Below are 27,132 nucleotides of genomic sequence, written 5' to 3'. Positions count from 1 at the left end.
CTGGAGCTCTAGGAGACCACCCAGCAGGGCTCAAGGCTGAGATGAGTGTAGGCAACGTCCAGGGGCTTGAGCTTCTGCTCCGGCTCTGGCCCAGGCTCTTCCCTATGCGCCCTGCCCTCTGTCCTCATCCGGGACCCATCCTATGCTCACATATTTGGACTACAAATCTCCCCTACTTAATAGCCGTTCTTTCTCAAAGTTCTGGGGGATTCAAAATGAGCCTATCACCCCTGTCTTGGGGCAGTTACAGGAGGACTGGCCCTTGTGGCCACATGATCAAGGCCTCTGACATGGGACAACTGTGCCCAGGAAATCAGACACAGAGCAAAGGGAGCTGGCCCTTGGGTGGCCCTTGCAGAATTGTTCTTGTACACAGCCCACCCCCTCCCCATCATCCAGTTACTGAGGGTGAAGCCCAGATCCTCTGAGAAGAGTGCTGGATAGGCACAGGCCCACCTAGAGACAACGCCTGCCCTAGGGAGAGTGGAATGAGCAGCCCTTCACGTGGCGCATGGGCGCCTCACCTCCCTGCCTGCCCTCCAAAATCTGGAGCAGACTTGCGCCCCCCTCGGTAAAGTGTCACCAGCATTTACTCTCGTCCCTGCCTGGAAAGCCAGCCTGACCAACCACTCACAGAAACCCCTGTTTCCCACACCCTTTGCCAGGCCTGGCCTAAGACAGCCCCCCACCACTGAGCCCCAGGACCAAGAGGGAGGGGGAGGCAGAAGCTACTCACAGCAATGGAGACAGCACTGATGACAGCCCCCAGGTAGCCCTGGATGAACTTGGATGCAGGCGAAGGCTGGAAGACAGAGGCAGAATTTCAGGCCCACACTTCACCTCTCAGGTGACAGACAGCCCCAGCCTGGAGGTCAGGGGAGAAAGAACAGAGGTCCCTCTGGAAATCAAAGGGTTGTAGGCATCCCTCGTACAATTCCATACGGGGAAACAGGAGGCAGCGATGTGCAGGGAGATGCCAAGGCCCAGGGCACTGCCCTGGTCTGGAACGGTCACGGCAGACACTTCTGGGTGAAGGTAGAGAACAGCAAGGGCTGAGGTGGGCTGTTTATGGCCTCAGCAAGCAGGCTTCAGTTTAGGAAGACCAAACGGTGCCAAGTGGGCTGTTTGGCACACAGCACACTTTCTAGGTGGACATGGCATTGCCAAGGCTGGTGACAGGCCAGTGGGTCCTCCAGGCCTTGTCAATCCCAGCAATAATTGGGCTTCCATGGCAATGGATGAGAGTTGCTCAACCTTTCTATGGAAAACATATTCAAAGTTGCAATGGGGAAGATTAGGAAAGAGCTGAGGAATTTGTCTGCAATTCGGTGACAAAGGCAATTTTGGGGATGTTTGGTTAAAGCTAAAGGGGAAACATTTGAGTGGAGACGCACATGTGTGAAGCATGGGAGTGAGACATGGATTGAAGGTTTGCATGGGAGGACTGGTGAATGGATCAGGGCGTCCTCCGAGTACCAGGACCTGTAGTTCCTACTGCCCAGGCCAGCTCCTAACTGCTATACCTTTCTCCCTGGAGGTTAGGAAATGCCCTGGACTTCCCATCCCTGAACTAACCGCCCCTCAAGGGGACTTAAACTCTTCCTCCCCTCTCCCTGCCTCTGGGCTGAAGTGTGGAGAATCCTTCAGGGGGAAGAGCAGCCTTGCAGAGAAGCAGGGCCCAGCCCCTTCCTGGACAACATAAGCTCGTCCCAGGAGTGCAGGAACTTGAGGAAGAACCAGTCCTCCCAGATCCCTTATCCTTCAAAAGCAGCCCTCCACCTTTGGGGCCAGTGGTCTGGATATTCCCAGGCAGCTTCCAGGAAAGCTTGGGGGATGCTGTAGAGAAATTCAGTGCTCACGTCGCTGACACTGACCCATCCAAGATTCGGAATATGAGCTGCTCAAGAATTCTGAAGCCAGCAGAGCTCATCCCTCTCACTGAACCCACCAACTTCCCACTTGGGGGGCCTTCTCCTTTTCAGGCCCCTCCCAGCTGAAGGGGCATTTGCAGAAGGGTTGACAGCTTAAATAAGGTACCTAAAAAAGGCCAATGCTTAATTCAGTGGAGGATGAAGGCCACCCAGCCTGAACCCCACCATGAGCCTGTGGTCCATGTAGCTCACCTTGGTAGCATTGCGGTTTGCATAGTTGACACAAGCATTGTGGCTCTGGTTCAGCCACTGAAAGGCAACAAAGGAGAGAAGTCAGGGGCAGGAAGGTCACCTCCCTGGAAGCCAGGCCTGAGCCCTAAGAGTCTATACCCTCCGGAAAGATGAGGGAAACTGTCTGTAGTTCACAGGCGGTACCATTAATTAGCATGACCAACTGTCTCTTTTTTCCAGGGCTCTGCTGGTTTTAGCACTGAAAGTTCCTAGTCTTGGGAAGCCTCTCAGTTGCTGGCAAGCCAGACACTGGTCCTACCCACCCAGCAATCCATCCCAATTCAGGGCCACCTCCCCCAGAGTTATAGCATCCACTGCCCCGCTATCTTTGCCACATCATCCTTATTATATTACTTACTGGTCAGGGGTGGACATTTAGGCTCCTGGAATGACTAACAGCTCTGAATCTTTCAAAAATATCCCAACCCAGTGTCACACCACCTATGACACCCAGGCACAGACACTGTTAGGGGCTTTGTCAAGGCAAGACTGACATTTCTCCTCAGAGACAGATGGGCACACACATACATGCACAGCACAGACACCGCTTCAGCTGTTTGCAGGGAACCACAAGGTGACCCCCAGAATGGGAACCAGAATCTTGAACTTTTTCACCCACATAACTACTGTGGGGCCAGGGGTGGATTTACCTTCCCCACAGATTCAGGTGATACTATTGTCAAAAAGAGTGTGGACTTCAAATTCACTGGCCATGGACAAGCAGCCAAGGGGCAGAGATGGCCACCAACGAGCCATCCAGGTGAGGCACAGACCTGGACCACCTCACCTCTGTGCGAAAGTAAGAGTAACATACTGGCCCAAAGCATGGGCTGCTGGAGACCTGCTCCAAGTCCAGGGGTTCCTGGGTCAGTGAGGGGCAGGAAGTGAGGTGACTTTCCCCAGGGGGGTCTGGACATGATAGGAGACCCTGGGGCAGGTTCCTGGGTCCCTCCCTCAGGAGGCTCTGCTTGCTGGGCTTACCTGCCAGAAGACAGTGGATGCCAGCGTCTGGTTGGGCAAGAGGAGACCGACTACCTGCAAGTCAGAGAGAGAAAGAGTGGAAAGGCTGAGGAAGGCAAAAGAAACACCTTCCACATTTGCAAAGAAAATGTACACAACCGTGGACAAGAGTGAGCTGGATCAGCAATTCCACTCCTAGGTATTTACCCAGAGGACACAGAATCGTTAATTGAAAAGGGCACCTGCACCCCTATGTTTATAGCAGCACTGTTTACAATAGCTAAGCTTTGGAAACAGCCCAGATGCCCAAAAATAGATGACTGGATCAAAAAGATGTGGTACATATACACCATGGAATATTACTCAGTATTCAAAAAAGATAAACACATGCAATTTGCAGCAACATGGATGGTGCTGGAAGGGATCATGCTCAGCGAAATAAGCCAGAAAGAAAAAGAAAAATACCGGATGGTCTCACTCATAGCAGGAATCTAGAAAACCTAAATATGGACCAGGAAAAAGAATAACTATAAGAAAGAAAAAAAATCAAAATCAACAAACAACTATGAACTAGAGATACTCTTTGGGGGAGAGGGGGATGGAGGGATTAGGGTCAAAATCGGGGTTGCAATTGTATGGAGAATATAAAAAAAAAGTTTTTAAAATTAAAAAAAAAATAGTGAGCTGGATCTGTGCAAACTGAAATGGATGATGCAGCCACACCCACTGGTGCCCACAGTGAAATGTGGGACAACAGACAAAACCCGGATGCACAATTATATTACAGCACAATCCCATTTTTGTAAAGAAAAAAAATCTCACTTTATATATAACCATATATATACAAACATGCACATAAATATATCTCCAAGCATGAAAAAATCTGAGGCCCAGCCTGGAGATGTTTCTGGAGGTCAGTTTACACAGTATTTTCTCACATTCTTGGATATTTCTGCTTCGTTTTAATGGTGGACATGCACTGTTGCCACAATTGGAGGGGAAGGGGAACAATAAAAACAAGGTGCAAGAAAAAGGAGCATCTTCACTTCCATCAGCTGACCCCACTCCTTCACAGTCAAGCATCCAGCAGGATTTTTTGTGAGGATTAAACAGCAATCATTTCTAAGGTGTAAAGTGCTTTGCAAATACAAGTTGGAGGAATTTGTATTGGAGTCCCTGTGAAGTAAAGCCTATACCATGTTGAAGTTATTGCATGAAACACAAATAGCTAATCAATTTGGTGAACGAGTAAATGAATGAGCAAATACACTCTATGGCTAAGTTGGTGACATAGGTGTGGATCCATTATTTTCAAAGCCCAAATACCACCTAAGATCTAGGTTCTCTGCCTGGTTGCTGCTGTGGGGTTCTTTGGGCCTTTGTGTGTGGGAGTGGGATGGGGGGGGCGGTTAAGTCAAGATTAGCTATCTGAACTTGACACTGGCCAAACCTTGGACTTTAGGGACCCATGTGAGTCTCTCCAGTTTACATTTTGAGTGTTTATGTGCAAAATTACATCTACCAAGTACTGCTGCATATGGAAAAAATGTGCACAACCATCCACATATTGACTTATTTATTATTCCTGTAGATAAAATGACTCTTTGGCAAGAATTTCTGAAAGGAACAAGGATAAACATTCAATACTATGCAGTAAATCAAATTCTAGACATCCTCAGCAGCATTAGTAAATCATGTTTTAAACATTAAAATGTTTTAAAACAGCGAACATGCATATACATTTATATTTATTGGCCCGTATCAGTTTGAATAAAATTATATGATGTAAAACCATTCCATGGCTCCAATGAGGAATTATAAGATTCTTCTCCCAAAAATGAGATCCCCATTTTTCATTTATCTTTAATTAATTTTGCAAAGACAGCTTAGAGTACTGGCATGAATTACGAGACCTGAGGTCTTACCCCGGCTCTATCCCTCTATCATCTCCCTTTGGGGGCTCTAGCTTTCTTACCCATACAGTGAAGGGGCTGTCCTGGAAGGTTTTACTTTGGTTTCAGATTCTACCTTCAGGTTCCAAAGTGTAGGCGTGAAGTCAATAGAGATAGCCCCATGGTCTAGAAAGGGTTCTCCCTCCGACCTGACAGAAGTATCTCAGACCCAGCACCACTTCCTTATGGCCCAGTCAGCCAGAAGACCAGAGAGAGGAAGCTGAGCCTAGAGAGGCCTGAATTGGGAGCCGAGCATGCAGGGGTGTGTGTGCCGGCTTGTGCACGCATGAGTACACGGGTGTGTGTCTACTGCCTCCCAAAGCCTGCGGAAATGCAAGCTGTTCTCCATCATTGAGAGCATATCATTCCCCTAATCTGTCAGTTTATATAACAGGGGGGTGTTATGAACAACACTGCCTTCTCCCACTCAATCCCATGGTGCCCCCTGAACTGTGCTTGGGCCACCAGGAGCATCATCAGATACAGTCGCGAGGGACTCACTATATTTACCAGAGGGTTGTTATCCAGGACACTCACTGCTCATTACATCAGCAGATTCCCCCTAGGGGTCTTCTTGGGGGAAATTTTTCTGGCTTTAAGGTCAGAAATTGTACTTCTGAGCAACCGGCTAGCATCTGTCTTACAGATGTTGGCATTTTACAGAGTGTCTCTTTGCACTGACTATCAAGACGCTCAGGCCAGATTTCCATGGTCCACATCTGCCAAGCAGCCCTCACTGTGTGTATTTAGTGCCCAAACTTCACAACGGTTTCATTTTATCTTTTCTTCTCTAAACTTCCTTTTGTCTCATTTTCATCTTCCCCCTTTATTAGGTTTTATCTCATGGCATGCATTTTTAAAAAAGTGATATGTCTTTCCAAACTGAAACCAAAGTAATACCTAGGTTATATAGTGTACACACACACAAACACACACTACATAGGGCTTGTGACCAGTGAGTTTTCATTTTGTTGGCCAACCCTGTCCCAAATTCCTACACTAACACGGGAGTGGCCCACTCAATTCTGATTCCTTGTGCTTTCGTAGAGCTGGAAGGATGTATCGATTGATTTTGCTGAGCATTTCCCCATATGTCACTTACCATGATCCTCTGGGGCTCAGACAAAATAGATCTACCTTCTATATTTTGCAAATGGAGGAAACTGAGGCTTAGAGAAAGTCCATGATCTGCCCACGGCTTCATAGCAAGCCAGAAAGAGTCAGGTCACCTTATTCCTGGCTTGGGGGCTCCAGCTCTGATTTTAGGGGCTCCTTTTCCAACTCATCCCCCTGAGCACAAAGAAGAGTGACTCTCCATGCTCATTTTTGAGCACTAAGTTTCATTCTACTCCCAGGGCAGAATGCTAAAGGAAGAGGAAGACTGAGTTGAAGAGTGTGTGTGTGTGCGTGCGTGTGTGTGTGTGTGTGCGTGCACGCATGAGCACATGGGAGCAGGCACAGCTGAGACTGGCCTGACTGAAGAAGGAGGCTTGGGAAATCCACAAGCGGGAGTCCGGGGAAGTGAGGTGAGAAGACAGTGGAAGACCTGCTACACTGGCCAAAAGGGGCTGAGGGATCGACTGAGGCTGAGGGGAGCGCAGGGGCCCACCTCCTAGGACCTACAGTGAGGCTGGTGGGGCCAGGAGCACGCCGGTGCCAGCCCCGTTCCCCATTAGGCAACACGCAGCACCATCTGCACAATCCCCGGAGCAAGAGCAGATATTTTATAACTTCCTTTTTTCTTTTTAAGTCTAAATTAAAAATAAATGTTCCTTCAGTTCTCTGATGTATATCTCTGGTGCAACCTGCCCACATTCCCTCACGCTGCCCTTTCCAGAACATGGCGGGGAAAGGGAGGAAAGAGATGGATGGAGAGGGAGCCAGTCCACCCGGCTTCAATGCCAGTGGATTGTACCTCTTCCAAGAGGGAAAAGCTTCAGGCGTGGCCGCGCAGACGGGTGGAGAGAGCCCAGAATGCGGCTGGTACCAGGGAAAGTGGAAGGAGAGCCAACAGCTAGAATTTCCAGCCCAGCCTCCACCCTATCTTGCTGAGGACCTTGGCCAAATCACACATCCTATCTTTGCTCCCATTTATAGTTCAAAACATGGCTGGGGCCCCCTCCAGAGCTCCCACACCCTGGTAGCTGTCCCCTCTGCACCTCTACCTACCTCCGCTGCTCCCCCACCCCATGGGCTGCCACCACGGCCCCTGGTGATCAGCTCTCAGGGGCTGGTTGCAAGAAGAGCTTGACTCAACCCTGGCTCCTGTATTTACCAGCTTTGTCACCACAGGCGGGTGACTGGACCTCTTTGCGCCTCCATTTTTCATCTGTTAAATGGGGATGATCCTGGTATATCTCTGCAGGGCCTTGAGAGGACGTGAGACGCAGGAAGAATTCGGCGTGCAGCAAGGGCTCACTAGGTGCCAGTCGTTGCTATACTCCCCTCCTCCTGCCTAACTCTTTCCTCATCTCTGGTCTCTCCTTTCTTGAGACTCCACAGCCTGCATTACACAATCGAGCTTCATCTTGCTCCCACCTCGTCTTTGAACACAAGTCTTATCCTTCAAAGGATTGTGAGCTCCTGAAGGTGGAATTGGGCTTTCTCTTTTCCTTCCCAAAGCACTCAGCACAAAGCTGGGCCCACACTGTAGGCTAGAACAGCACCCACTCATGATTAAGTATGCTAGTTAAATCTTTTTTTATTTTTTAAATTTTATATATTTTTTACATCATCTTTCATTTTTGCACAATGTACACATTTTCATCTTGGTTATAGTCCCCATACAATTCCCACCCCCCTTGTTTTGATCCTACGCCCTCTGACCAGAGAAAAGATCTGTGAGGGATCGCAATGACACTATCACCATCTCTCCTTATTCTTCTCATTAAAGTCCCAATTGCATAGGAGTATTGGCCATTGAAAGAGGGGTAGATTGAGATTTTGGTCCCAATTCTTCACACACCCTCTCTGCAGCCATACCCTCACCATGTCCTCATCAGGGGAAAATGTATTTCTTTGCTCTTCCATTGATGGATCTCAAGACTAGCTTTGGCCAATGGCATGTGGGACGGGGGCAGTTTGCCAGTTCCAAGCCCAGGCCCCCGAGACTTCGTGTGTTTCTGCTTGCCCCCTTGTGCTTCCAGTACTGCACAGGCCCTGACTATTGTACTGGTCCAAGGAGGATGAAAGATGAGGGGCAGAGTCCAGCTGGGGTCAGCTGACTCCCAGTTGACCCGAGAAGTGTAGTGAGAAGCACAACTGCTTCAGTCAATTCCTGCTAGATTAGTCAAACCCAGGCAACTGTGATCTCTAAGAATAAACACTTGTGGCTGCCATTGAAATGTTGTGGATGCTTGTTAACACGGCACTGTCGCAGCAATAGCTAAATATACAGGATCACCACCACATATGGAGCATGAATATGCTGTCCTTTCTGTTCGCAAAGTCCTGTACCATTGTGCATGCACCTTAAATTGTGTATGCATTGTATTGGCATACCATTGTGTATGCATCTTCCCTGGTGATGGTGGTTCCTGAGCAGTCTTACTTAATCACTCCCCACAACCTAGGGGACAATTAGCCCACCTCTGAGGCTTCCTGGGGGTCCAGGAAGAAAGGCCACTTGTACTTGAGCTGGTCTCAAGACAGAATCTGGAATGGGGTTATTGGCACCCATATAGCACCTGGCTCACAAGAAAAAAAGCCACACCTTCATTTCAAGCCTCCTCCTGCAGAGTGCTCTACCTCTGCAGAGAGATGAGGTCTCAATCTGGGAGAGAGGTGCCACCAAATACCCCTATCTGTTTGACCAGAGTGGGACGCAAATGGTTGAAGACAAGGATGGGGGTCAAGGCCAATGGCCACAATTCTGTGTGCTGTGATATTGGAACTCAGAAAAAGAGAACTCATCAACCCCTGCTCCTCTGGCTGCCACCAGACAAAACTGACACACGTGATAGCAGAAAGATATATTTAAGTACAGAAAATCCAGAGAAGAATCAGAGTATTTGTCAAAACAACTGGCTGGTGAAATTTCAGTCAGAGGAAGACTACAGGGTACATATTGATCTTGTTTGTAAGATAATGGCTGATTTCACTGCCCTCCTCTCCACCCCATCTCTACTTGCCTAACCCCTCCTCCTCCTGCAGGTTTCAGCTTAGTTGTCACTTCCTCCAGGAAGCGCTCCCTAATTCAGGATGAGTTCAGTTCCCCAGTCATGTTTCCCCAGCATTCTGCCTGACTTTTTTGTAGCATTCATCTCAGTAGTTTCTGTTTCAGGTCTGCCTTCCTCGAGAGCTTCCAGAAGCTTCAGAAAAGTGAAACCAACCATACGATGTTCACTTCTCACCTGGGAGTCGTCCCTGGTAAAGCAGCCGTGTTTTGGCATCCTTCCTTCCCTGCACACTGACTCACTCAATCCTGAAATGTTCTTCTTCATGATCAAAGATCTGTCTGGGTCCCGATACTCAACAATTTGCCTGTTTTTTCCTTTTACTTTGTCTCCATCTTCAGATTTATGTGGCTAATGATCTGAAAGTAACACTTTACACATTAGGGGAGCTGCTATTTAAAGAAACCCAACCAGTTAAAGAAAATATCTTCCATCAAATGAATGTTTGTCTCTAACTGGTCAATTCCAGCTTAAATGAGCCAACACCTCTTTCAGCCACGGTGGCTAGGTGTCGCTTGTAATGGGAGAAAATTGGGGTGGCAATTTAAAGGTGTGAGAAAGCAAAGTCTGTGGAGAGGAGGGCTGGGAAATGTCAGAAAGGCCCTGGGACACAGACAAATCCTCACATAAATTGAACCCTCCATAGGTCTTCCCTCTTGCCCCCCGAGATGAAGTGCCCTATCCCAGCATCTTCTGACAAATGGGGTTCTGAGTCCACATGATTATCCACTTCTGCTGTGTTCAAATGAGTGAGTTCAAAGTCCAGAGTCCAAACTCTGAATTGCCCTCTGACAGAAATCTGGGCTGGATGTAACTCATGGTGGCTGCTCCTGCTCCATTCTCCAGCTGGATATGGGGAGTTATGGCCCTGAGTTTTGAGAGTTCCAGAATAATTGGGGGAGAAGGGCGGCAGTTTTAGGGGTGGTCAGGGCTGAGGAGCACAGAAGCCACCTGGAGAACCTCAATCGCATGAAAGAAATCCAGTCCCTGGCATCTGAGGTGTGACGTAGCCAAGGGTAGGGATAAAGGCTGGCAGCTGGGGATGATGGGCACGGGAACTCCACCCCGCCGATCCCCAGCCAGCGAGCATGGAAGGACAGTGCTGCAGACCTAGTGGTTCTCTGGGAATGGGGATGTTGACTTTGGTGGGGATCCTTGGGAAGTTACCTGAAGGAGACTCATGAGCTGCACTAGCCTCAGGAATAGCCTTGGTGCCCTGGCTTAGACATCGTGCTTATGTATAAATTGGAATCTCTCTGCCACACACCAAAGGGGGAAAAGTTCCCATCTTCAAATGTTAAGCTTAAAATAAGACACTACATGGGTGCCAGTGGATCTGTGAAATCTGCTGACTAAACTGGCACCAGCCTCTGGGAGAAAACCAGCTTGTTTCTCCTGAGCTCCGAGAGCAAGCAGAGTGGGGGTGGGGTTACTCTCTGGCAAGGTGGGAACAGAGCCAGGTTGAGCCTGGGATGCTCACCTGGGCAGAAGGGAGCTCAGATATTACTTTTAGAATAGTCTCAGTTAATGCACCTGCCAGTCTTATTCAACCCTTCCCTTCCTCATTCAGGGACTCAGTTTCCAGCATGCTCGCCGGCACCCCCATTTCTATTTGGGTTAAGTATTTTAGGGGCTTCTGCATGTGTGTGTTTCTTACCCACTCTATCACACCATAGGCTTCCTAAGGTGGGAACCAGAACCTTCACCCCTTTCAGGCCAGGCATTAGCTGTTCAGCGCTACCAGGTGCAGTGGGGCCTTCGTAGAGCTGATGTGGCAGGTGGGAGCCAGGTTCAGTGAAAGTGAGGGAACAGTCACAGTGCCCATTCCACACAAGGGTTGGCAATGGCCCAGGTAGGGAGAGGGTCCAATAAGGCCTCACATCACTTGTCCATGTCAAAGTGCCAAGATGGAAGGCTATAGGTTTTCCACGCCCCATGGCTCCTTGGAACCAGACCTCTGGTCCAGCTGTTCTGAGTCTTGGGATGCAACTATTTCAGGCTAGGAAGTAGGACTGGGTGTGCATTGTCATTTTGGCTTTGGCTGCCACTGGGGCCTGCTGGGAGAGTCCCAGATCATGCTCCCATTTGCCTCAATCAAGTGTTCATGCAGGTTTCAGAGGCAATGGCATCTCCTCACACTCCACACATTTATTCACAGAGGGATGTTTGCTCCAGACTGGGAGAGGATTAGACAGGGCATCCGCAGCATCTGCTTCAGCAATGAACCCCTGAATGACATGGGAGTGGGTCAACACCCAAGTTCCCAGAATGCTTACAGGGTTACCATGACCCTGAAACAACTGACTTGTCACAGGTAGGAAGACAAAGATGGAAACATGCGGGGTATCCTCAATAACACCTTGTGGACCAGAGACAGTAAGGGTGTCTCTTGCACTAGCTAGTTCTCCCCAGTCGATGGCAGTCATTAATCACATAACGAGGCAAAAATTTGGCCTCTCAGGGGGAAATGAACTCCAAATTCAACCATTCTGGTTTGGCAAAGAGATGACACAGAAAAGCAATACATCTTTTGTTTCAAGTGTTGATGGACTATTTATAAAAATCATTATGGCAGTCATTGTTTGCCTACCTATTAACTATTTTACCCTTTCACTAATAATTTCTAAAATTGGGGATTCACCAGAAATAAACCCACAGATTTATGGTCAACTAATCTTTGACAAAGGAGCAAAGAATATGCATTGGAGCAAAGAAAGTTTATTCAATAAATGGTGCTGGGAAAACTGGGTCGCTACATGCAAAAGAATGAAGCTTGACCACCACCTCACACCATACACAAAAATCAACTCAAAATGGATTAAAGAACTAGACATAAGACCTGAAACCATAAAATATATAGAAGGAAATATAGGCGAAACACTACGTGATTTGCACATCAAAGACATCTTTACAGACACATCACCCAAAGCAGTGATAGTGAAGGCAAAGATAAACAGCTGGGACTACATCAAATTAAAGAGCTTTTGCACAGCAAAAGAGACAATAACAAAAACAAAGAGAAACCCCACCAACTGGGAGAACATTTTTGCACCCAACACTAATGATAAAGGACTGATCACAAAAATCTGCAAAGAGCTGATGAGACTCAACAACAACAAAGAAAATAATCCAGTCAAAAAATGGGCAGAAGAGCTTAAAAGAAACTTCTCTGAAGAGGAAATGCAAATGGCCAACAGGCATATGAAAAAATGTTCAACATCACTTGTCATCAGGGAAATGCAAATCAAAACTACCATGAGATACCATCTTACACCAGTGAGAATAGCACATATTAAAAAAACTAGCAACAACAAATGTTGGCGAGGGTGTGGAGAAAAAGGAACTCTTCTGCACTGTTGGTGGGAGTGCAAACTGGTCCAACCACTGTGGAAAGCTGTGTGGAGATTTCTGGACCTACTAAACATAGAGCTTCCATATGATCCAGCAATTCCACTCCTAGGTATTTACCCAAAGGACACAGAAACATCAATTCCAAAGAACACCTGCACCCCTATGTTTATAGCAGCACTGTTTACAATAGCTAAGCTTTGGAAACAACCCAAATGCCCAAAAATAGATGACTGGATCAAGAAGATGTGGTACATATATACCATGGAATATTACTCAGCATTCAAAAAAGATAAACACATGCAATTTGCTGCAACATGGATGGCGCTGGAAGGGATCATGCTCAGCGAAATAAGCCAAAAAGAAAAAGAAAAATACCGGATGGTCTCACTCATAGCAGGAATCTAGAAAACTTAAATAAGGGACCAGGAAAATGAATAACTATAAGAAAGTGAAAATCAAAATCAACAAAAAACTATGAACCAGAGACACTTTTAGGGGGGCGGGGGCGGGAGGGGAGGGATTGGGGTCAGAATGGGGGGCTGCAATTGTATGGGGAATATAACAATAAAATTTATTAAAAAAAAATAAAGATTTTATTAAGACAACAAAAAAAAATAAATAAAATTGGGGATTCAATTCTACATGAAATGTAAACAGAACTGTTGTGTGAGATTTGAGAAGGCTTCTTTAAAGGAAATTGACTCAGGAGGAACAACCTTTTCGCCCCCCACCTCTCTCCATAATGCGAATCTGATGGCTGGGACTCCAGCCAGCACTGAGGATGGTACAGAAAAATCGAAGTCTGGGTTGCCGATAAGTTGTAGGGATCTGCCTCCCTCCAAACATCTATGACATGGGAGACAAGTAAATTATTTTATTTAAGTCACTTATTTTGAACTTTTTAATGTGCAGATGCATATACTAATCTTAAGCATATACTATACTGCAAATAAAACCACAATACACCTCAAAGAGCAGAATTGTAGCAGTCTCTCCCTCTAAAAATAAGATAAACTGAAAAATAATGACAAAATAATTTTAAAAACCCAACCATGTGGGATGCACTAATTGATTAAAGAAGATTCAAAACCACAATTTCAAACTTATTTTTAAAATAAAAACATAAGTCACTAAATATGAAAATGTATTAGATACAGTATGTATTAGATATACTCAGAAGCAAATCCACAATCCTTCCTAAACACTTCTGTTAGAAGGAAAGGATGAAAATAAATTAAGTTTAGAAGATAAAAAAGCAAACAAACCAAAGAGGAAAAATGGATGTTATAAAACAAAAGCAGAAATGAACAAATTAGAAACTAAAAACAGAATTGATAAATACATTCAAGAGTTGAATCCCAGATATGACTCTCTCAAATGCCATTTTTTTAATAGAGATGGAGGTGAAAAGTGGGAAAAAGACTGAAAATCAACCAAAGAAAAGATCATTCTACATAAAAACTTTAATATTTAAAACTTTTCTACTATATAAACACCAGAGAGTAGAGGAAAAACATCCAGAAAGAGGGATTGGTTTGTGATACATAGAAGGTCCCTGACTTAACAATAGTTCAATTTATGATTTTATAGTGGTGCGAAAGGATCAGCTTTCAGTAGTAACCAAAAGTTGAAGGCAGGCTGACTAAGCTATGATAGTAGGGAGGCTGTATTAAATGCAGTTTTGACTTAATGATATTTTCAACTTATGATGGTTTTATTGGAACATGCTCCCAGCAGTCAAGGAAGATCTGTATATAATTCAAAGGCTTAATTAATAACCCCAACATATACAGAACTCTTACAAACCAATTAGGAAAATAGAGTCATTGGAAGAATGGACAAAGGATGTGAGCAGGTAATTCACAGAAGAGAAAATATTTATGGCCAATGAACAGAAGAAAATAAGCATGACCTCTTTGGCATTCAGGGGGAAAAATTAAAGCCCTAATGAGATACCACCTTTATCTTACCAGGTTGGGGGGAAAATGCAGACTTTTTGAAGAGAAATTTGGCAATAGCGATAAAAAATTTAAATATGCATCGTCTTTTAGCTAATTCACATTCTGGAATGGGACCTCAAGAAATCCTTATACTTGTGTAAAGAAAAGCTTTGCATGGGTTTTCTTCTATAGCATTTGCTGTTTTTAATAACTAATAAGCAGATAAGTAAATACACTGAAGGAGTGAATACAACTCAGGAGGAAAACAAATAAATGAATAAATGAATGAAGCAGATCTTTATGTAGGCAAATTGCTAAGTTTAATAAGTTAGTTGCAGACAAGTATGTTATATTTTAATGGAAAAATTACAAAAAAGTATTGAAAAGATGACTCATATGTATGCAAATGCCTACAAAAAAGCCAGAAAGTTCACACCAAACTTAGCAGTTACTTTTGGGAGACTTGGGGCTGAGGATTGTCAGAGGAACTTTTATTTTTTTGTATTGTTTTAATTCTGTGCTGAGAGAACATATTCATGTAATACTTAAATAACTTTTAAAATATTCTTTAAAAACAAACCTTGGTGGCACTTTGAATTGAATTCCAAAGAACACATTCATGTATAATTTTATAAAATATATGAAGTTTTTTTATCCTGAGGATATTCCTGAACTCCTAACATAAAAAGAAAAAATGGCAAATTTCAAGGGAGTGGGGGAGGGAGTTACCTACAAAGGAAGAAAGAATCATGCCAACTATTGTTCATGTACTTGAGGAGAAAAAAACACATGTCCAGATATGCAAAGACTCAGAAAGTATATTGCCCACACACTCTGAATATTATTCAAAGAAATATTCTAATCAGGGTCCCCCTGGTGGCCAGGGGCTAAGTCTCAGTGTTATCACTGCTGGGGCCTGAGTGCGATCCCTGGCCAGGGAACTAACCACACATGGCGCAGCAGACGTCTCCTGTCTCGCCCACTCGCTGCTCCCCTCAGCAGTGTGTTTCAGTAGATCTGCCTGTTCTGCTCCCCATTCTGTCTGCAGTGAATTGTCTCACCCCTTGCACCTCTGGCCTACTCCCCATTTCTCCCATAAATAAATAAATAAATAAACAAACAAATAAATAAATGTTAAAAAATAAAAGAAATATTCTAACCAAACAGCACACACACACAAGTAAATAACTGTGAAGTTTAATACAGGTATTTATTAAGCAAAAATCTGATAAGATTCCAGATTATTTTTAAATTGTGACAGGTATGCGTGTGTAAAATAGAAGGGAGTAAAATGACTCGCTAAAAGTCTTTTTCAATATGGGTGATAGGAGTGGGGAGGTCACATTTGTTGTTATTATTGCTATTAATAAGATACATAGAATGGAACTTCTATGTTAAATATGGCTGCTAACGGTAGAGAGAATTAGGATGATCCTCTTCAAAATATTTAAGAAACTAAAAGGACCAATGAAAAATCAGGTAAAGACAAGGAAACAATAAGAAAACTTTAAAACAAAGCAACAAATAAGCCACCTAATTATTCTGACATTTAAATATAGATTTTTTTTTTTAAAGATTTTTTTTTTTAATAGAGGCATGTTTTATTTATTTATTTGTTTGTTTGTTTGTTTTGTTTATACATGCACCGGGTACAGTCAGAAGCGCGGGAGGGTGAGAGAATTCACCAGAGCCAGAGTGGGTTGCAGAACAGGCAGAAGGACCGAAGCACACTGCTGAGGGGAGCAGCGGGCGGCAGGAGAGGTCTGCGCGCCATGCGGGACCCTCCTCCAGTGGCCGGGGAGCAGCCGGGGATCGAACCGGCGCCGCAGAGGCCGCGAACAGCTTCGCAACCCAGCGCTCAACCGCTGCGCCACCGGGGAGGCCCTAAATATAGATTTTAATTGAGAGAAAATCAATATCTTGATGATATCTGAAGAATAATGAGTATTCCGGGGCCACCATGGTGGCATAAGGGGTTAAGACGCAGCACTATGAAGCTATCCACACCCACTGTAGCACAAGTGCCATCCCTAGCCAGGGAGATACCCACATGGTGCAGTAGACCTCTCCTGAATCGCCCGCTGCTCCCCTCAGCCATGTATTTCAGTCAACCCACCTGTTCTGTTCCTCACTCTGTGTCTGGTAAATCCTCTCACCCTCCACACCTCTGGCCTGTACCCCAGTTCTTGTATGCATAAATAAATAAACCTTTAAAAAAATGAGTTCCCATCTAAGATGATATATCTCTCCATTTATTTAGATCTCCAATGTCCTTCAAGAAACTTTCAGAAATATTTCCATAAAATTCTTGCAATCTTTTTCTTGAATTTATATAGTTTTAAGTGCTATCTTTAAAAAAATCATGTGCAAGATCTTTGCTATAGGTTTATAGCCATACAACAATTTCTTGTGACTTTTCTTCCATCACATATCATTAAAAACAGTAGTCCCAGTAATTTGTTTTCATGAATGATCTCGTTTCTTCCTTTCCCATCTTAATATTAGGTTTTAATTTTTATATTTTACTTTAATTGCCAGTCTTCCAGAAAATGGTTGGCTAAAAGCAGTATCATCAGGCATTCTTACCCAACCCGGACATTAAGTATTTACTTTTGTTTCATCTTTAAGAATAGTGATTGCTATGGGTTGGACTTTATTTCATTTTTTGATAGACACTCTATAAGTTAGGGATGTTCCCTTCTAGACCTAATCTTCTTTCTCTCTCTCTCTTTTTTAAAAAGATTTATTTATTTTTGCATACAAGAACTGGGGTATAGGCCAGAGGTGTGGAGGGTGAGAGAATTCACCAGAGACAGAGTGGGGAGCAGAACAGGCAGACTGACTGAAATACACTGCCGAGGGAGAAGCAGGCAAGACAGGAGAACTCTGTTGCACCATATGGGTGACCTCCCTAGCTGGGGATCGAACTCGTGCTGCAGTGGCTGCGGATAACTTCATAGGTTGCGTCTTAACCCCTTGCGCCACCAGGGAGGCCCATCTCTTTTTTTAATTGTAAATGGGGTTATGTTTTATTTTAACAATTGATATATTTTTTTTGGTATTTACTGAGATGATCACGCTTCTCCCTCAATTTGTTAATATGATGAACTGTATTAATATATTCTCTACCATTACTTTCTTGGTAAAAATAATTTGCTTATGATATATTTTAATGCATTATTGGATTCAATTTGCTATTACTTTATTTTGAGTATTTTGTGTAATTTCATAAGTGATATTGGCCTATGCTTTTTCTTCCTTCTATTTACTTATTTGTTATTGGTCTCAAAGTTCCTCATAAATGAATTAGGGAACATATCCTCCTTTTTATTCTCTTTCAGTTTTACAAAATTGAGTTTGACTACCCCTTGAATGCTGTCACCTGACAGATCAGGAGAGCGTAATGGTAATTTTTGGGTTATTTGTTGATTCTTTGGGTGCATTTATTTTATTTTTTTTTTCAGTAACTTATAAACTAATAATTTTTTATTTTTTATTTTTTTTACATCATTGTTCATTTTTAAACAATATTTGCTTCCCCCTACCCCCTCCGGTGTAGTCCCCATAGAGTTTCCTTCACCAATTGGGTGCACTTATTTTATTTTTTTTAAGATTTATTTATTTATTATACAAGCACTGGGTACAGTCAGAAGAGTGGGAGGGTGAGAGAATTCACCAGAGCCAGAGTGGGGAACAGAACAGACAGACTGACAAAATACACTGCTGAGGGGAGCAGTGGGCGGCAGGAGAGGTCTGCACGCCATGTGGGACCCTCGCCCGGCAGCCGGGGATTGAACTGGCGCTGCAGAGGCTGCAGGCAGCTTCACTGCCCAACGCTCAACCGCTGCGCCAACAGGGGAGGCCCCTTGGGTGCATTTATTTTAAACTGATAAGAACAGATACTACGCTCAATCTTAGCCAAAAGGCCGAGAAGCGATTGAGTGAATTTATTTTAAACAACTGATTTAATTTATTTCTACTGACAAATCTATTCAAATTATGTATTTCATCTTACTGAGCAACCTCTATCTATATATGTGTACATATATATTTCTCAAAATGAAAAATGACAGAAGTAAATTATTACCATTGAAATAAAAAGTATACAAGACCATACAGACAGTTTTTAAAAACATCAAAAGTGGAAGCAGAAGGGAAAACTTATTTACAGGAGGGTGCCAACTAATAAACAAAAATAAACTAATACACACATACACACTCACACCTATGTGTGTGTGTGTGTATATACATACATGAAACCTTGAGATTTGGTAACTATCCTGTTCCAAACATATTTTTTCAAACAGTGATTTTAACATCTGCTGGTCATTTTTGTCTGTTTCCAGTTTTAAGCTAATATGAGAAAAGCTACTGTAAATATTTGCGTACCGATCTTTGTGTGGACATATGTAATCATTTCTCTCAGGTAAATCTCTAAAAGTAAGATTGCTGGCTCATATAGCAAGCATATGTTTAACTTTGTAAGAAACTACAACACCATTCCACACTTACACTGCAATACCATTCCTGATCCTAGGACATACACTGCATTTAGTTATTATCTCTTTGGCCTCCTAGGTTTTTGTTTGTTTGTTTGTTTTTGTTTTTCTTTTCTAAAGATTTATATTTATTTATTTATGCATACAAGAACTGGGCCATAGGTCATAGGCCAGAGGCGCAGTGAGTGAGAGGATTCACCAGAGACAGAGTGGAGAAAAAAACAGGCAGACCTACTGAGATACACTGATGAGGGGAGCAGCAGATGGGGCAAGACAGGATAGGTCTGCTGTGCCATAGGTGGGTTAGCAACCTGGCCAGGATGGAACTCAGGCTGCAGTGGTTGGCAATAGCTTAATAATGTTGAAAATTTAACCCCTGCACCACCAGGAAGGCCTAGCCTCCTAGGTTTGATCCGAGAGTAAGGATCTCTCTAATTACATATCCTCTCTAAAGGATTTGTGCAACCATGTTCAAAGCAGCACTAGTTATTGTGAACTCCAAACCAGATACAACCCAAATGTTTGCCCACAGTAGGATGGATAAAGAAATGTTGATATTATTTAGTTACAGCAATGGAATATTATATAGCAATTAAAAGGAACAAACAAATACTATATATAATACTATGGCTGAATCTCACAAACAATTTTGAGTGAAAGAAATCAGACCAAAAAAAAAACAAACAAACAAACAAACAAAGGGACATAGTGATGATTCCATTGATCTAAAGTTCAATACCAGGCAAAAGTAGAACATAGCAAAGGAAGTCAGAAAAGTGGTTCTCTGGGGTGGGTAGTAACTGAGAGGGATACATAAGAATGGCTGATAATGCCCTAAATCTTTATGTAAGTGACGTCTACGTGGACTACTCACGTTGTGAACTTATCAAGTTACACATTTATGATAAATTCAACTTTCTGTACATTTATTTTACTCTAACGTTTAAAAAATTGGGAGTAAATTTAATCTTGATTCCAAAATGGAACAAAAAGAATATGATCTCCTTTAGGAGTTCATTTTAAACTTTAGTTTTCAGAAGATACCCTTACTTTCTGACTTCCTAAACTTTGGGGGGAAACATCCCTGTAACCAGCAAGTCCTAATGACAATACTCGATGGAAAGTGTGCAGAACTAATGTTATTTTGAACCTCTGTGTTAGATGTACACTGGCACACTATTTATGAAAAGAAGTTGGACAACACACATCAAGAGAATTAAAAAAGAAATATATGCTATTCTACCCAGTAATTTTCCTCCAGGAATTTATCTTAAATCAATATCCCAAATATATAAATCAATATCCCAAATATATAAGAACAAAAAAAGAAAATCTCTTAAAAGCAATACTTACAATTGGCGTCCCAAAAGGAATGTAACCTATGGGAGGGGAATAAACAATCAGGTCTTGTACTTTCACCCCACTCTCCGCCCACCCACCTCTTGACTTAAATACCAGAGGATACTTCAGGGCTTGGTTTTGTCGATGACCCAGATAAAGGTGCTCAGGTCAGACAGAAGCCACCTCCAGCCCTCACGCCTTTTCCCAGCTCAGCCAACCCCAGGGTATTGGGTTCCCCTGTGTCTCCCAACCTCCCTCACTCTGTTGCCCTTTGACCAGACAGTTCTCACACCTGAAAGGGCCTGAAGGCAGGGCTGCCCACTTCCAGGGCCACATCCCTCTATGGGATCCTCCAATAATTTCCCCTGCGAGGCAGCAGCCACTGCCTACATACACTACACAACTCTGCATGTCTCTGAAGGCCTGGAATGTCCTCCTTCCCTCAGCTGCATCTTTCTAGCATATCCCCTTACTTTCCTGGCACCATGACCATTTCTGGAAAGAAAACTCCCTACCCACCTGAGATGTGTCCCTTTTAGTAGCAGAGCTCTTTGAATCTCTACTGCCCTGACTAGACATCCTTAGCACAGCAGGAGACCTAGTGTGAAGCTCAGCTAGAGCCAAGGTGCTGTATCCTCTGCTCACAACCCTTATACTGCATAACGCTTCGCTGTTGTCCCTACTGCTGTCAGTGGGCAGCCTCCTGCCCTGAACTCTAACTTATGGCAGTCAGTCAGCTGGTGGCCTGACAGCAGAGAACCGCAATTATCAGAGCTGCAGCTGAAGCAAAGATTCATGTTCTGAATGTGGGTACCTGTGCATCACCCACCCACTGCATCCCTCTGGGGTGAGGTCCAAAGTTTGATCAGGTGGAGAGTGTTAAGAGAAGCCAGGCTTAGAGTGACAGCTAGCTTTGGCCTTATAGGACCTGGGAGCCTCCATAGCCTACAAGAGGCACAGAGCCTTGGCTCTTCCTCTCAGCAAAGCCAAAGGGTCTGGGTGCTAATTGCCCCAGTTTGCACCATGATGTCACATGGTTGTTTATTCTCTGGCTTCCATGAAATTTGGCTCTTTGGGTGTGGGGACCCTGACTAACCCACTAGACTGAGAACACCACTGGTAGAAACACTTCCTGCATCCACCCGAGGCCTTCCCAGGGCAGAAGCCTGCAGGCCTCCCACCTCACCCTGTAACTCAGGAGGGGAGTGTCCTCAGAACTGTAGGTAGGAATGTGCATTCCAGTGGCCTCTAAGCTGTTAAGCCCAGACATAGAGAGGTGCCTTCTAGTGACTGGGCAGGGACTACTGGGGGCCAGGATCTTGTATTCCCCCTCTGCCCATTGGTCTCCAGAGAATGAGAATCGTGTCTTCCTGTGCATGCAGCAGTGCAAACAAAGTGTGTATATTCTGAAGGGCAGGATCAGATAAGAAGGAGTGAGTTGGGGATTAACTGGTTAAGGGGGGGAGCAGGGAGCAGGACTTGGAAGGAGAGAATGCAGAACACTCAGGTCAGAGCAGAGCCAGGGCTTGCTTGTAGCAGGAGTTGCACCGAGGCTGCTGAGAGGTATATAACCCAGGGACAGGCACCAATTCGCCTGTAGAGACCTCTACAGCATCCAACACTGCTCAGGCAGAGAGGCAGCTGACACATTTTTAAAGCTCCATGATTCCAAGTCATGACCAGAGTCTTTCATAGTGGCGCCAAGGTGAACATGTGGGTGCAGATGTGGTCATGTGTGTAATGGGCTCCTTCCCTCTAGGGACAACTCTCTAGAGCCATGACGACACTAAGAGGCTTTGGTTGGCACATCTGAATGGGCCCCAGGGGCTTACCTGACATTCTGAAGGGCATGAAGATCTTCTCATTGGTGTCTGGGTGTAGAATAGCCTGGCAAAAGCCAGAATAAAGCACAGGGTGACAGTGGGGTAGGAGAGGAGGCGGGGAAGGGGAGGGAGGGAAGCAGGAAAGGAGAGCTCCCCAGCCCATTCCCAGGGAGTCCGAGCCTAACTTTGCCTCTGGCTAGTCAGTTCTCTGCCATCATTCAAGGCCAGAGAAAACAAAAACACTGGTGGGTGACAAATGGCACTTCTCCTCCTGACTAATCCTCACAGCTGAAGGCAGCGGAGAGCCGGACTATCTACCCTGCAGGCCCTCTGTCTCCTGTGCCTGGTAGAGCAGGCAGGTCATCAGGACTCAGGGGAAGGCCACAGGGAAGGAGCTCAGCAGGTGAGGGAAAGGCCATTGGCCTGGGCTCCCATCTTCAGCAACACAGGCCATGGGTGCTGAGAGAAGGGGGAGGCGGCCAGGGGCAAGCAGGAAGGGAGAGGCTGGGCACGCACAGCCATGACAGGAGGGCCTTCTGCGGGACCCCTGGGGCTGGAAGGGACAGGGCCCAGAAAAGCACAGAGAAGGGACAGAAGAAAATTAAAATGGGATTACCTGCTTGATTTTCTGTGCACTCCAGAGCTGGAAGGAAGAGAGAGAGAAAAAGAAAGAACAAAAATGAAAAACGCATTTCAATTTAACATCTATCTCAAAGAAGCAGTTTCTCACCAATGGGCATAGCGCCAGAGGGCACAAGAGTCAAGCTGTCATTGTCCCCTGCTCTGGCGGCTACCCTGGGGTATGGCATCAGGGGTTCCAGGACAGCAGAATTAGAGGATGTCATATAGATAATTTAAACCAGGGTCTCAACTTTGGCTGCACTTGAAGAATCTTCCAGCGCTTTTCTAAAGTCCCTAGTTGACTCGATGGCACAGCCATGGTAAGAACCCCCAATTTAAATGGAGCTACTGCAGTTGTTTCCCAGAAGCACTAGAGGCAGTGCAGTGTGATTTTTTTTTGGAGCCAGACAGATTGCCTGGATTCCTGCTTTTGCCTCTTCCACCTTTAAGCCTCAGTTTCCACATCTGTAAAATGGGGACAATAACTGTGCCACTAAAGTTGCTGAAGCGGGTACATGAAAAGTGCCCAGAGCAGTGCTGGGCACATAGTAAGTGCTTTATGAGGGCTCACAGTCTTAGATATTCTTAGTCCTATTGTTGTTGGAAGAAAGTTGTAGGGAGGAGAAAGATGCTTTCAAATGAGTGATTTGGGTCTCTTTCCAGCACAGCTTGTGGAGAGGCTGGAGAAACAGACAAACTTGTAGATTCCTTCAAATGATATAAATACTGTATTTCATTGAATCTAAGACATCACTGATCTTAAGACACACTATTATTCTCTACTAAGAAACAAAACCATGACATAATAAAGGCCACCATCAACTAAAATCACCCCATTTAAGAGCTAAAATAAAATAGGCCTTTTAGAATTGAGAAACATGGTAAATAAAACTTTACACTATGGACAAACCAAAGGCCAGTGTTTGTGATGGAGCAAGAAGGGTACAAAGTGAGAGGCAAAATGTACCCAGCAGTTGATGTTTCAAGTTTTATAGTAGAATAGTTCCGGTTATGATTCAGTTACTGACAATGTTGTCATCTGGACTGAATTACACTGCAGAAGGCACTGGGTAGCAGAAATAGTAGTTTTGAAATTGGTATATAAAGATTATGGATCTGCAGAGTCACTCAAACTTTTACTTGCTATACGTATATAATCATTAGAACTACACTTATTTTATATACATTTCAAAACATATTTAATTATCTGCCATTCAGACCCGGAATACTAGAAGCAATAGATTTTTTAAAAAATAGTAATTAGGGACCAGAGGGGACTGAAGAGAGAAAAACCAAACACAGAATAACAGTCAAAGAAGTTACACGAAACCTTAAGAGCAAAGAGATTTTATAAAATGATTAAAGGCCAATTCTCTGCTGCTCAGAAGTGCATTCCAAGTGCCCCCAAGTACTAAAAATGTACTAGGTTTAGCCCCAAGCCCTGCACACAGATCCTGATACCCCACATTGCCACCCAGTGTCAGAATCTTACATTTCTGTGTCCCCTCAATGTCTGGATTCAGAGGCAGAGGCTTGCCTTTCAGCACCGTCCCCTGGCATCTCCCTCACCACTGGGCACACAATAGATGCTCAATAATGGGTGAAGGAATATTATCATCCAAAATAGAGGAATAGCTAAGACTCAACTGACTTCTAGTTAAGCCTGGTGGAACACACATGTATACAGCTCCCTTGCCTCACAGATTCTAAAGAAAGGAATAGAACGGAATCAACAAGTTGAAAACCCCCACAGGGGAGGTTGGGGACCTGATAGCAGGTGGGATATGAAGCCCAGTTTCTAAGCATAAAGAGCTGATGGAGGAGAGAACAGCAACAAATCCCAGGGTGGGGGTGCAATGCCTGTCTGTAGTCATAATAACGTTTTCCCAACAAGTTACTGCAGGATGTGCCTCAGCAAAACAAGGAAGAAATGAAGAAAAAAGAAGACACGAGTTCTAGGAAACAGGGTGACTGCCTGAAGCACAAGAGGAGGAAGAGATTTGACTAACATCATCTGGACGGCCCAGATTCTCCCCTTTGCAGTCCAGCAGCAGATGCTCCTGCCCAGGACTTCTTCCTTCCCTTATGCCAAAGTTCCTCTAAGTAGCACCACACTTGTAATCTATGGCCACATCAGTATCCCTCAAGTCCAAGGACTGTCTCCTCCAGCTCCACCTAGGCAGCAATAATGGAAGAGTCAGCCTGTCTGATCAGAAAAGGCTGAAGCTCAGGGCCTCCTGGGTGGCACAGCAGGTTGAGCGTAGCACTGTGAAGCTGTCCACAGCCTCCGCAGTGCTGGTTCGATTCCCAGATGGCCAGGGAGAATCCTACATGGCGAGGCAGACCTCTCCTGCCTCTCCTGCTGCTCCTCTCAGTATTGCTTTTGGTCCGGTCCGTCTGCCTGTTCTGCTCCCCGCTCTGTCTCGGGTGAATCTTCTCACCTTCCCACAACTCTGGTCTGTACCCCAGCTCTTGTATAAATAAAAATAAATCTTAAAAAAAAAAAAAAAGAAAAGAAAAGGCTGAAGCTCAAAGGGGTGTCAGCAGGCAAGGCCAGGAACCCAGAGCTCACAGACATTCTCCCCACCTCCCAATGACAACACCACACACGTGGCCCTGGCAGGCTACAGCCACAGGTAAGAGCAATGGCACAGCCTCACATAGTAAAGCCATGCTTTTCTATTTTGCTGAGCAACTTCCCTCCCATAAACTATTTGATTTGGACACTCAGAAAACTGTTTCCATAGAATAGAGAGAAAACCAACGCTGGGAGCCACATCTAAGTTCTCAGAGATGGAGCCAGAACTACATGCAGCTCATGATCTCTGACTCAAATTCATTCACCCCTTCATCCTCATCCATTCACTCACTCACTCACTCACCTTTAGTCAACAAGGGCTATGTGTTACACACTCTTCTAAGGGCTTTGGCATATTAAACTATTTAATTTCAACAACCCTATGAGGCAGGGACCAATAGAGCACCCATTTTACAGATATGGAGACTGAGGAGGTTAAGTGAGATGCCCAAAGTCCCAGAATAGCAGCAGTATTTGAACTGCACTGGGGTTTCAGCTCCAGGGTCTTAACTACCACAAGCTCCCATCTCTAAGTGCTCGCAGGCCTCTGCACACTGTTCTGCCATTGCAGGAATGTAATATGTTTGGAGATCTTCCCATGTCAGTGCACAGAGAGCCTCACTCTTTCTAACAGAAATCTTGAACTAATATAGTATAAACTGGACCCCACTAGTGGACTTTCAGTCCATTTCCATCTTTTTTTTATTGTGGTAAAATACACATAATATAAAAATGTTCCATTTTAACCATCTTTAAATGGCTCTTCAGTGGCAGTAAGTACATTGACCATCCATCCCCAGAACATTTTCATCTTCCCTAACTGAAACTCTGTTCCTATTAGACACCAATTCCCCACCTGCACTCCCCACTCCTAGCAACCACCACTCTACCTTCTGTCCCTGTCAATTTGACCACTCTAGATTCTTCACATAAGCAGAATCATTTAATATTTTCCTTTAGTGACTGTCTGATCTTTGGCTATTACAACCACGTGCCAGTGGATTTCCCAGTGGATACAATATCATTACTGTATCATTAGCATTGAAAGAAAAAGGAGAAATGTATGCAGCTATCTCTGACAGGATGTAGAAGAAATGAATGGCTGTTTAAGAGAGAGGAAGTGGGCAATTGAGGGCCTGGAAAGGGAGAATCGCTTTTTATTCTGTACCTTTTTATATATCTTTAGAATTGTATAGACTGTTTATATGTTACCTATTCAAAAATAATTGTTAGAAGAATAAAGAGTAACTTCTAGAAAAATAGAAACAGGGTGCACAACTTCTAAGCTCTTTATTGAGCCCTATGGCCCAGACACAAACTGTTAACCATCCAAAAAACCCATTCCCCTTTCTTCCAGAGTAATGGAAAGGTGGGTGACTGACCTCCACGTTGCATTCTCCAAACTCCTTGACAGCTAAACTTGTCTATGTGGCTTAGTCCCCCAGTGGCATCTGGGGGGAAGTAAGATGTCCCTTTCCCTGACCAATGCTCCTCCTCCCATTTGCCAGAGCAAGGATGTGGCTGCAGCCCAACCTGGGCCAGGCAGAGGATGATGTCCAAGGAGATGGTGGAGAAACATGATGGAAGGAGCCTGGGTTCCTGAGTGGCCCTGTGGAGCAGAGGCACCTGCCCACCAAGAACTTGGACTGTTTCATGGGAAAGAAATAAACTATCTTATTTGAGGTGATGTATTTTGGGTTTTTTTTTTCATGAGAGCAACAAGTATAACC

General features: G+C 44.6%; 1 protein-coding gene across 9 annotated transcripts in view; it reads right to left on the bottom strand.

Annotated features, from left to right (window-relative positions):
* The window catches only part of SFXN5 (sideroflexin 5), a gene marked incomplete at both ends in the record, with an annotated part of 107,423 nt that overhangs the window by 48,099 nt on the left and 32,192 nt on the right, over positions 1 to 27,132 (bottom strand). For 8 of the 9 annotated variants that reach the window (XM_084234331.1, XM_084234336.1, XM_084234337.1 and 5 more), the window contains 6 exons: positions 737 to 802; positions 2,124 to 2,180; positions 3,144 to 3,197; positions 20,393 to 20,418; positions 22,213 to 22,267; positions 22,820 to 22,846. In XM_084234331.1, the coding sequence (XP_084090457.1) occupies positions 737 to 802; positions 2,124 to 2,180; positions 3,144 to 3,197; positions 20,393 to 20,418; positions 22,213 to 22,267; positions 22,820 to 22,846 (285 nt within the window). Of the gene's footprint in view, positions 1 to 736; positions 803 to 2,123; positions 2,181 to 3,143; positions 3,198 to 20,392; positions 20,419 to 22,212; positions 22,268 to 22,819; positions 22,847 to 27,132 lie in introns of those variants that run through there. The other variant, XM_084234338.1, reaches the window with a different exon arrangement.

This window comes from Talpa europaea (genome assembly GCF_964194135.1).
Source record: "Talpa europaea genome assembly, chromosome: 6".
In the NCBI taxonomy this organism is placed as follows: domain Eukaryota; kingdom Metazoa; phylum Chordata; class Mammalia; order Eulipotyphla; family Talpidae; genus Talpa; species Talpa europaea.
Note: the sequence above shows the minus strand (reverse complement) of the source record. Positions and strands in the feature narration are given on the sequence as shown.